The following is a 12,124-nucleotide window of genomic DNA, read 5'->3' on the forward strand; positions in this document are numbered from 1 at the left end:
GGATATGTGATCAAGCAAACAAACTTGTGATGATATTTTATTGAATTAAATCCAGGTGAAATATCTTGAATCCTTCCCTTAATCTACAATCGATGGGATCTAGAAAAGACCTTTTAAGACCCCATTATATTTATAGCTTTCAGCTCAGAAATGCTGCACATTTGATGTTTGAATCCTTTCAAAGTACAGTACCAGTCCTCTCTGGCAGCATCTTTTTTTGTTAAATATAAACTGACATTCTTTCAACTTTCTCTTTGAGATACTATAATGTGAGGTGTATTTATGAGTATAATACTGGACAAACACATGATAAAAATGCGTAAAAATTATTTGTTGACATAAGAGATGGTAATGGTAAGCTTTAATATTAGAATGATTTATTGACTAGGCTGCTGTATCTGTAAGTCTGAGTAGTCACTAATCCCTCCAGATGCTTCAGCATGCAGGTAGTTTTCATTTCCTGAGTTTGGTTCTGCATTCCAAATGAGAGCTGTATTACTCAGTGAAACCTTTAAGCTTTAATGATTTATGACTTTAAGGAGCAAAACAATAAATAATCTGTGACCCGACTATTCAGTAGCACTACAAGTCTAGTTACAACTTCAGCAAGGAAACTATGTTTGTTATGTTCAAGTAGTCTTGTAAATGTTTTAAGATTTCAAAAAACAATGTAAAGCTTGATGAATAAAACAGAATTTCAATGTGACCCCTTTGACATGACATGAAAGGAAATGAGGGGAGAGAGAGATGGGGAATGACATGCAACAAACGTCCTTTGCTGGATGCGAACCAGGGACGTTTGTGGTTCATGGTTGAACGTCAGGGCAGCATACATGCGAATATTTCTAATTAAAGGTGGCTTAAAACCATCAAATGATCGCAAGTCTCATCATTTGGACCAGGTACTATTGCTCCAACACTATTGCTAGGTCACTGGTTGGTCTGGGGGAAATAATAAAGCAGCCATATATAGTCTGCGCACAGTGGGCAGGAGGAATGGCTGCAGGTCAGTAGTTCCCCAAAAGCAGTTTTTTTGCTGATTGGTTGATCTGGCCCTAAGAAAGATGTTCACTTTACTGTGTGCAACCAGAATTTAATCAATCAAGATGGCGCTTATTGGCGTGTAGTCGGGCATTATACTGGGCGTCTATTAAGTGTTTATACTATAAAAACATTTCCCATCTGTGAATAAACAGCTTGTTTGGCAGCTGCCAGCCACAGCCTCAGTATCGGGACGTAAGGGTGCTGTGCGGCCTGTGACCAGCAGGTGGAGGTGTCGCAGCGCCGCTGGCCGGTAGGTAGGTGTTGCTCCAACGTCTCCACTTTGTCCGCGGCCGTGACGTATTTCCTGGGGCTTGTACGGACCACTCATCGGTACACCAGAGGGGTATCATGACTATTTATAACCAGCAATTCGTTGTTATCAATTTTTCAGTCGCTTCGCCGTGCCGTCGTCTCATCTAACACCGCGGTGAGAGACAACAACAAGCCGGGTCGAGCAGGATGTAAAAAGGAAGCTGGTAAGTTGAGCCGATTGTAAGTTTCCCTTCTGCTCTGGCTTGTGGTTTTTTTTTTTACTTGTTTGTGCTGCTTGATCGGCGAGTTTGCTCTGTTCTCGGCTCTGGTACAGAACCACCGGGGGCCCTGGCACAGGACAGGACGGCATGTTGCCTTATTGATCCCGGTTGCTGTCAGTTTGTGTCGGCTCTAGAGGAGGGGGGGGCTCCCTCGCTCACTCATGCCGAGGTGACGTCGACTGCGCCGCGTTCGGTTTCTGTGGTTATTCCTGCGAAAAATTGTGGCGTTCGTGATCACGTTGGGGTCGGTGTGAGTAGTGAAAATGTGAGCAAGCAGAGGTCGGAAATGTTCCTTAGGGGTGGATGAGAGGAGAGGAAGGAAAAAAAAGGGGGAGGCACCTGTGTGTTTTCGAGAGAGAGAGAGAGAGAGAGAGAGGGAGGGAGGGAGAGAGAGAGAGAGGGAGAGAGAGAGCAGGTCAGCCTTCCGCGGTGTCAAGTTTACGTTAATCACGGTTACAGTTTCAGACATATTTGTCAAAGCGGAGGAGTCGTCATCATCCTCATCGGATCAGCTCCAGCCGCTTCCTCGAGACACATTATGACTACGTGTTGTTGTCACGGACTTCACGTGTGAGGTGAGTCCACCGACCGCGAGCTCGCAGCCTTACCCCTATCAGCTGATATTTTTAAACCTCTTAACTTCAGCTCATGGACGTTAACGTGTTTACGGCCCTGCGCGACACAAGTTTCCCCTGCTTCCTGAACTGAAACGTCAAACTCAGCTCACAGTACGTGTTGCTCTTCACGCACGTACACTTTTAGCTCACTTTTAATGTTATACTCTGAAAAATGTAGGCTATATTTTAAAAGCTTTTGACACGTAGATTCCTTTTAGAACTGAACTTTGACCTCAGAAGTGATCAGCGCAAAACACTGCTGATGTTGTTGGGTTGAAACAGAAACTGCACGGATGTATTCATTTTATGTGATCTTTTGGGAGACTGAAAGTGTAACTGAGCTGCAGCTATCCAGTGTCACAATAGATATAGCTTAGAAATAAGTGCTCTTCATTATGGGAAGTGACCTCCTCCTTGTGTTGTTTGTGCCTCCAGTACTCTGTAATTTCACCTCTCCAGTGAGGCAATATTGAGCTGCTGATCACTATGGATTAACACGTTGGTGGAGCCCTTTACAGGCAGATACATGTACCAACTGAAAACAACACATCTCAAATGCACACACATTGTCCTGACAGTAAGAGTGTGTGTCAGACTGCTTGCTTGTAAGATGTTGCAGTCTTGTCTGTAAGTTGAGTGAACACTGCCATACTGTATTTCCCAGAATGTGCTCATTCTTATCACTGGAAAACTGGAAAACTTGTGTTACCTGTGGGGTAGAAAATATTATGGTTGTTTGTATGATTCTTTAAAACACTGACTTTACTGCAGGAAGTGGGAAGAAGTAGATAGATGACAATACTTGAGGGGAAAAAAATGCAACAGGAGGAAGAAGAAGATCAGACATCAGAGGTTTTGTTTGCAAGCACTCTAATCGGGCTAGCTGAAAGTCAAGCCATTAGACCTCAAATGAGTTTCACAAAAATATAAATGCTCACTCATGAAGATGGTTGCAAAACACTCTAAATACTTGTTAAAAGCCTTTGTTCAGGAGAGCAAACAATGTGGCAAAGGAGATGTTAATAGTTGAGACAGTTTTTTTTTTTTTTTTTTTTACTTCTCAGCATCCTGAAAAAAGGCCCCACAATTGTGCCAGGATCAGGATTTACACAGCTCTTACTCTCCAGAGGTGAACATTTCCACCATTTTGTTTCCTGTCCCCCCCCCTTTTACTCTGAGCACCTGTGGATTTCCAACAGAGGTCCCAAAGCTCTCACACTGCCATAAAACATTTGAACTAATGACACATTGAATCTAATTCTATTCTCTGTCAAGGTCTTTGTGTTATTCAGCTTGCAGTGAAAGCTTTGTGCCAAAGCATTTGGGTGTCCCTGATCTGTACTTGCAGAATAAGTGCCCTTGCCGTGATGTAGATTCAGAAGATGTTATTTATTGAAATGTAGATTCAGATAACACTACAACCTGAGGCCCTAACTTGAGAGCAAACAAGGCAAATGTATCAAACCTTATTAAGAAACCAAATAGTCAAAATGTTTAAAGTGTAGTCTTTGGATTACAGCTAGTAATTACTCTGAAGACCATGCGTTGTGTGTGTGTGTGTGTGTGTGTGTGTTAGAAAGATACACTTCAGTGATTTGCTGCATTATTACACTCACGCTTAAAGGGGGGGAAAGTCTTTCATTCAGCAGTGAACGCAGTGTGATTATTTTATATTTGTTTTCTTCAGTGTGTTTTATGGAATATTCATGAATTACCAATGCTATCAATATTATTATTGTCATTTCCCCAGTCATTCAGTGGGCGATCTGTTCCTGCTCTGAGGTTTTGGTTTCATGTGTGTCACAGTGTGAGAACCGGCAGCAATAACAAGATATGAGTGTGAGAAACGGGTCATGTGGGCTAAATGCATGTGAGTTCATTTTCATCTCATTAAAATGTAAATAATAACTGATGAGGTGTAAACAGTTTCCTTTTTAAAACATCCTGATGAGTGCACTAATGAGGCTGGTATTATCCTTTTGGGTTTAATGACACTTGGCTAATTATAATTTGGTGCATTTTCTTTTTTTTTTTTCTGTTATAACCTCTGTTATCACAGTCTGGCATATGGTATCATTTACCTTGGTAACACTAAAGACCACTCACAGCGCGACAGTCGGCTTCTCCTTTGTCTCTCGCAAACATTAAAGTGTTTGGGCATAAAAAACAGAGTGGTGGAGCGCCCAGATGAGGTCACAAGTGCCTGTGCTTAAAATCAGTGTGTGTCTGGAAATCTGATAAAATCTGATAAATACTTTGGTAAATATTGTCTTAAATAGCCGGATTTCACTTTTGAGCCTTTCAAAATGATGGAAAATTCAGACAGGCAGCAATTTTTGTAATTAATGTTCAGTGTGGATCCTCGCTACTTAATTTAGATTTGTATGTGTTTATAAAATAGGCTTAACGGTGCAGCAAAGAAGAAATAAAAATGAGCGCCTCCTGTTGAAGTGGCTGTCATGGATTAGCACCTTGTCGTACCAACTCACAGCCAGGCTGACCTGTCAGCTCACTGATGGCTAATGATGCAGGTTAAGATGGACTTAATGTGTTGTGAAACCTTTCAGTAGGTGTATTTGTTTCTGTGTTAAGTATGTGGCCAATGAAGAATCAAGCTGAGTTGCTGTGACAGTATCCAGAACGTGTATGTGTCAGCGCATGGCAATGATGTTTTAACAGTGTATGCAAGAGGAAATGATATTATCAAGGGAGTTCCTTGAGATTTCTGACTAACTGGCCAGATGGGAAAATGATCAACCAACAGTAAGAGAGTAATTCTTCTGTTAAGATGAAGATCTAGGACTGAAGCTTTGCTCTTTCAGTGTATCTCACAAGTTCAAACTCACATGTTTGTTGTTATTTGAAGCTGTTTAGGCAACCGGCGCTTGGGGAAACACTTAACTATATACAGTAATTTACCTTGTTATTGCTCATACGGTCGGGGTAAATAAAATAAAACCATTCTATATACTGAACTATTAATTCAGTTTTATGTAAAAATATAAACCTATTTCAATGTATTGAAATTAAGTGATGTTCACCCCTTTATATGTGGTGCTTTGAATTGTTGGAGTGTTTTTAATGTGAATCGCCTTGGTAATGTAATACTAAATGACTGTTTGAGTGCACAGCAAAATGTCCCAGCTTACCTCTAAACACATCAGTCTTGCTTCACAACTAATTGTGCAGGGAAATGTCGAGGAACTTGTTTGTCCATTTTGGAGTGTGGCATAATGGCACAGTGAGATTCATTGGATGGCTAACGCAGGAGAAGGAGTGATTTATAGAAAGCAACATACTGCAAAAAGATGGGAAACCCTGTCCCGCAGTACACTTGCATCAGGAGAACAAATGTGACTGTGTACAGTAGAAGACAGAATAGGAGCACTGTATTCAGTGCAGTCCAGCTCTGGGTTACAATAGAGTTAGCACTTTGGAAAATAGTCTCAAAGGGACTGAAGGCTCAGCTGACTCTCCTGGCTCAAAAACAACAGTTTAGAGGCAGAATTGCATCAGCAAACAATTACGCTCGCTCTGGCTACTGTAGCTATACTATCACATGATATATTGCTGTCTTATAAGAATATATTGCTGTACTACAGGAAATCCCCACACTATATTGTAGGTTAAAAAAAGGAGCTATGTGCTGTAGTCAAACATTTTGCTCTGACATTTTCAAGTGTGTGTTTTTTTTTTTTTTTTTTTTCCTCCTTGGCCACAGCCATTCAGCGGCTGCCTCAGACATTTAAACTCCACCTTCGAGTGGCTATCACCTCGAAGTGAGACTGACTCTGCCATGATCCCTCAGCATCCAGGGCGTTGTCTAGTTTTCCAACCACGCTTCTCCACCTCTGCCGCCAAGCCATTATACCTAAGCATTTTCCTTTCACAAGCCTCATCTACTGTATCCTCCCACGGGGGAGCGTCAGCATTTGCTGCCGTGCGTCTGACCACAACATCAGGTCTGGCCTTGACGTCCTGCTCACTGCTTCCTGTGGGATTATCGAAGGCCTGTACTTAGCTGGACTGTAGTACGCCCGGTCAGAATCGCTGCGTGGGGGGTTCTGTTTCTGTTCTTTATTCCACCAAACACTGAAACAACTGTTAAGGGAAGAACAAATTTGTACTAAGTGTTTTTTGTTTGGCCTCATGTGAATAGTTTCCCTGTGGATCTTGACACCTCTAGGGTACACACTCTCCTTTTGTGTTGCAGTTTTATGGGCATGGTGGATCACAAGGAATGATTCACCACTGTAAACCATCACTAAACTAAACACGCTTTTTTATGTTTTGTTTTTTTCCTGTCAGGTGAGCTGTGACCCCCCCCCCCTTCCTTGTCTGTCTGCGCACCTGCATGTACCGTGGGCAGCCGCGGCCTTTCAGAGAGGTGCTGTGCCCAGAGACTTTGCTGCACTAGGAGTAACCCATGGCTTCTGGCCCTCCATCACCCTCAGTAGGCCACAGGCTCAGGCTGCTGGAGTTGCTACTTGGGCTTCCTCTATTTATCTTGCTGGTTTCTGGGCTGGGACCAGTACTGGGTCAGAAGGTGTACACCAACACATGGGCTGTCCACATACCTGGAGGTTTGGAGGAAGCTGATCGGATTGCCAGCAAACACGGATTCATCAACTACGGACATGTAAGTAAAAAGCTGCATTTTTTGCTCTTAATGTTTAGACATAATGAGAAAGTCAAAGAACTGAAAGACTATTAGTGCTGAAACGAGGGATATATGTGACAATGAAACTACATTATGACTCAGTGCACTCATGTATGATCATTACGAGTTATTTATGATTCTTAATTCTTAATTTAAAGTTAATTGTATTGGGGCTTCCTGTTGGCTGCGCTGTCAGACAGCTAAGTGCAGCAGGAGTATCTCGTCTCCTTTCTGCCTTTTGTATGACTGTAGTAAATGATGTGGCCACCAGCTACTGAACATCCTGTCAGTGCTTCATTCTTCAACAGTTCAATTTGTTGCATTCAGATATTGTTTCATGGAAGTGGTGTTACAAGGAGCAGGGTGTTTTTTGTACCCATGAACAAACACGTCACAACTACAGGTTTGCTTGTTGGTGAACCGGTTATGACAGTAGCCTAAAGCTGGGAACAGAGTTTAAGATTACCGACACCTACAATGCTGATTGAATTTCACCAACATACACAGTATGCTTATAGTATTGACAGTCAAGAAGAAATGCATATTGAGTAGAGCTGCAGCGATTTAATCAATTAGTTGTCAACTATTTAATTAATCGCCAGGTATTTTGATTTGTGTAATTTTCTAAGAAAAAAAAAAAAGTCAGAATTGTCTAATTCCAGCTTCTTAAATGTGAAATATTTTCTGGTGTCTTTACTAGTCTTTGTCAGTAAATTGAATATCTTTAGGTTGTGGACAAAACAAGGCATTTGAGGACATCATTGTGGGCTTTTGGAAACTCTAATTGACATTTTTCACCATTTTCATTTTAAAGACCAAACAAGTAATCGATTAATCAAGAAAATAATCTACATAATAACGACAGTGAAAATAATCCTTAGTTGCAGCCCTAATATTGAGCAATTGAGTAATGGTGGATAAAACACTAAATGTAAGGTGCAGTATGCTTCGGGAGTGGACGTTTGGCCTTTTTATTTATGCTGAAATTTGTGTGTAAAAGGTTTAAATTATTAAAATCTTATTATGCCCGTAGCTCTCCAGGCACAGTAGGTGTGGGCGATGTACGGATAAACATTTCCTGTGTGCTTCAGTGACGTCTTCTCTCGTGACTTCCTGTTTGATCTCAGTGGAAACTAATTAGCCAAGTTATCCTTTAAATTCATCATGTCCTCTCCTAAAAAAACAACTTGTTAAAATAGTGTAGTCTTCAGTAGGACTAAAGAAGGGTGTTCCTTGTCTTTGTTATAGAGAGTCTTCTTCGTTTTGTGTACTATTAAACCTAAATCATATTGTGCTTAACAGTCATTTGCCCTGATGGGAGAAGTACAGGTAATTTTACTGCTATAACAAAAGTGCTTTTTTGGCTTTTTACCAGCACATTTTTGAGCAATGAATATCTGATTTGGTGTCGGATCTACTTACTTTGCACTTAACCTTGCTGCTGATTCCTCTTTCAACCACAAACTCTTTCAATTTAACAAAGTTTCTAAACCTTTGTCCAGCTGACCTACTCATTCTGGACAGATGGGGAAAACCTAGCAGATGTTGATGTTGTTCAACCAATGATGATGAGTTATCAACTACTTCTAATATCAAGTGACATATACAACATTTTATGATAATCTGTTCCTCCCAACTGTAATTTGCAGATTGCACATATACCTTTTTTAGCCCTTTAATTAAAGGTGTGACTATGCACTAAATTATGTTTATATATAAAGTAGGAATGTAAGGATAGTTTTCATGCTAAATGTGTGTTTGCACGTTTTCAGAAAATGAAAAACTAACTAATCAGACGGCTCTCCTTGCATATGTTTGGTTCCATAGTCTCACCACTTTTCCAGGGAACTGTTTTCTTCTTTGCACCATTTGGTCTCAGTGGTCACGACCAGGAATGTTACTTGTGCTCTGAGTCACAGCATGCAGACTAATGAGTAATGCTACACACTTAAACCCTTAAACTATGTATTGCCCGTAGACCGTGAGGAATCCAGACAAAGCAACTGCACCCATGTACTTATAAACTGTGTCAACAGAATTCATGGAACACACACCTATTAATGCTAAAGAGAAGGTGTGTGTGTGTGTGTGTGTGTGTGTGTGTGTGTGTGTGTGGTGTGTGTGTGTGTGTGTGTGTGTGTGTGTGTGTGTGTGTGTGTGTGTGTGTGTGTGTGTGTGTGTGTGTGTGTGTGTGTGTGTGTGTTTCTCTACTTGAGGAGGCTCCTGTGGTACATCAGTTCAGATAAAATCATCAAGATGAACCTGGTTCTGCCACCCTCACGGGATGACATGGGCTAAGTGTAGAGCTGTAACGATTAGTCCATTCACTGATTAGTCAATCAGCGCCTTTGGATTTGGGAAACTGTGATGACCATTTTGTAGACCAAATGATTTATTGATTACTTTCAATGTTGGTTATTTTCTCAATAATCCTTAGTTGCAGACCTAATTAAGTTGAGTGCTTTAGACGGGAGGCGTCGGGAGGCCTTTCTGTTTTGGCACATACAGTCTGAGACGTGACAACATGACACAGCCACAATAAACCTTACAGTAAATGACATGGAAATGCCACATCTGTTAAGCTCTCAGTATGTTTTGATGCCTTCTCTCTGTTCATTAACTTTGAAAGGGGAGGCATAAGCACAAGTGATGACTAAAATAAAGATGCCATATTCTGCGGCACCCTGACTGCATTCCAGTACGTCACTGCTCATTGATTAAAATGAAGCCATTACTTTATGGCTGGGAACAAACAAATCAGTTATGGGCGGGGGGGGGTGAGTTGCTTTGTGAGCTATGTGTGGCCAGGCATAGCGAGTTTGAACTGTGGGGCTGTGCGATTAGCTCTGCATCTGACTCTGCTTGTGTGTGCAGGTGTTGGAATTAGACAGGAGAGCTTGAGGGGAGGATCAAAGACTGCAGCTGGCCAGGTTTTACAGCTCTGATGATTTTTGTTTTTTGTTTTGCCTTCGTTCCTACTCCTCAAACTACGGCATCCATACACCCTGTCTCCGAAACATGTCAGAGCTGTTCCTCTGGTTGTGACACATGGAGCAGTTTGTCACAAAGGTGTCATGAAGGTTTTTTGTGAACACAGTAATTAAGAAGACAATTTAGAACCGAGCTGCGTTGCACCTCACGTTGCACCTGTCGAGTGGATCAATATTTTTTTTTTTATGTGATTTTTGCTTAGTGATGACATAATACTGATTTTCTCAAATGTAAAATAACTGCTTAAAATTGTTTAAACCACATAATTATTTCTGCTGCTGCGGTGTAAGTGTGTGTATCTGCTTGTCAAAATTAGGGCTGCAGCTAGTTTTTGTTATCTGTATGTCCTCGATTCATTGTTAGTTTATGAATGTCAGAAAATGGTGATATATGCCTGTCACATTTCTGAATTAATTTGTTTAAATACATGCTAAGTTAATTAATTAAAGTCATTACTTTAACAAATTATTCTTTTATATTTTAAGGGGAGTTTGATGGGAAGCGCCCCTTTTTGTTGGTTTCAATGTTACTTTGTTTACTAAATAAAGATAACTTGTTGAGTCCGAGTACTTACCACCTTACCTTATCCAAAGGTTCTGCCCCATCATGCCAACAGTCGTTCTTGAGTTGCTGTAAGGCGTTCAGTGGCCGCCTGTTGTCATGAGTTTACCATTTACTGTGACTATATATATATATATATATATATATATATATATATATATATATATAACAGTAGTGCCTGTTCAGATCCTCCCTGACATAAAACTTTATTTTCTTCCATTATGTTTTAAGGTTAGGAACACAGTTGGCTGACTGATGTGACGCATCTGTCCGTCTGTGTTGATGCTACTTCTTTAAGGTTGGTTTGACGTGTCAGGGGCCCAAAAGTCACTTGGAAGTCTATTCCTTTTTCTGTCAGTACTTATCAATCAAGGTGAGCTGGCCGACGTGGCGGTTGAGGTTGGTCGTTTGTCAGTGAGGGAACTTTAAGCCAACACTGTCTGACAGCTGCAAATCATGTAAAAACCTGATGCACTCTAAGCGCACCAACTGTCTCCGCAGAGTTACACCCCCTCTTTGCTCTATCTGTTACTTAGTTGTCATATGGCTTTACAATTCCTCCTCTTCAGTGTTAAATGAGATCCAATAGATAATACCAATAAGAAATATTAATGTGCATGGAATGAAGCGGACTTAAGTAATACTTTAGTAAGTACTTAAAGTAAATGTTCCCATGACCAAGTGGATCACACCTCTCTCTTTGACTTCACTTCTAGATTATAGGCCCTTTTTAGAACATGTGGTCTAATTAAAACTAAGTTAAAGTAATAAAATTAAGAAAGGGCTGACTCACACAGTGGTAAATGGGTATTAAATGCCAACTTGCATCTCTGGAAGGTTATTTTACATTTTAAAGATCTTTTCTTGCCCACATCATCAGACTTTCAATGCAGTTTTTCAAGGGGAACTTACATTTCTGTGCTCCGTGTGGTTCAATTGTACCTCCATTACACTGGTATTTAAATAAATAGTGAAATGGCATAAGGGGGATTGCTATTGAGAGTAATAGTGATTTGATAAGGAGCACTGTAGTTAAATAAACTTAAGAATTATTATCGTGGAATCTGCGAACACGTTCAAATGGCTTGAGATCAAAGGCTTCATTTAAAAATTGATTAATTGTGGTCCACTACAAAAGTGCCCCTTTTTTATTTGTTATGCTTGACTGCTGGTTAAACTGCTAGATTTCTATATATATATATATATATATATATATATATATATATATATATATATATATATATATATATATATATATATATATATAGCATATATTTTTTTTTTTTTAGGTCAGTCGTTTTTTTTTTGAAACATTGAGCCTTTTCTCTCTGTGGCCTCAGGCTTTCACTATCTCTTCCATCTTGTATGTAGCTCAGAAAGTTCCCTTACTGATGACGAGCTTAAGTCTCAGTATTTAACTTGCTCTTTGCGATGTTGCAGGTGCCTTCTGGCTCTAACTTGCATTGAGCTAGTTACAGCCATTGGATTAATTGCATTAGTCCGTTTAGCGTCATGTAGAATAGTAAAGCTGCTAATTATATGAACATTTAACTTGTGCTTCAGTCAGGTATTGTACAAGAGGGCGTCATTAGCATTTCCAAAACAGTGTTTTGTTTCCTGCTTCGTCCTTCTGGAATATGAAACAGTTACTGGGACAGTTTGGGACATTATGTTTGGAGGCTGCAAAATAAATCTCTGATTTGCCTTAGAAGCCGTCT

At 40.4% G+C, this 12,124-nt stretch overlaps 1 protein-coding gene across 2 annotated transcripts in view; it reads left to right on the forward strand.

Moving 5' to 3' along the window:
• The first annotated feature begins 1,346 nt into the window (after positions 1–1,346).
• furina (furin (paired basic amino acid cleaving enzyme) a) overlaps positions 1,347–12,124 on the forward strand; it is a 78,654-nt gene continuing 67,876 nt past the window's right edge. Inside the window, exons 1-2 of one of the 2 annotated variants that reach the window (XM_038701758.1) lie at positions 1,347–1,520; positions 6,503–6,833. In XM_038701758.1, coding sequence (XP_038557686.1) covers positions 6,621–6,833 — 213 coding nt within the window. In that variant the 5' untranslated portion in view covers positions 1,347–1,520; positions 6,503–6,620. Of the gene's footprint in view, positions 1,521–1,960; positions 2,153–6,502; positions 6,834–12,124 lie in introns of those variants that run through there. The other variant, XM_038701757.1, reaches the window with a different exon arrangement.

This window comes from Micropterus salmoides, unplaced genomic scaffold (genome assembly GCF_014851395.1).
Source record: "Micropterus salmoides isolate LMB-PRFRI ecotype aquatic unplaced genomic scaffold, ASM1485139v1 Ms_hic_scaffold_6, whole genome shotgun sequence".
Classification (NCBI taxonomy): domain Eukaryota; kingdom Metazoa; phylum Chordata; class Actinopteri; order Centrarchiformes; family Centrarchidae; genus Micropterus; species Micropterus salmoides.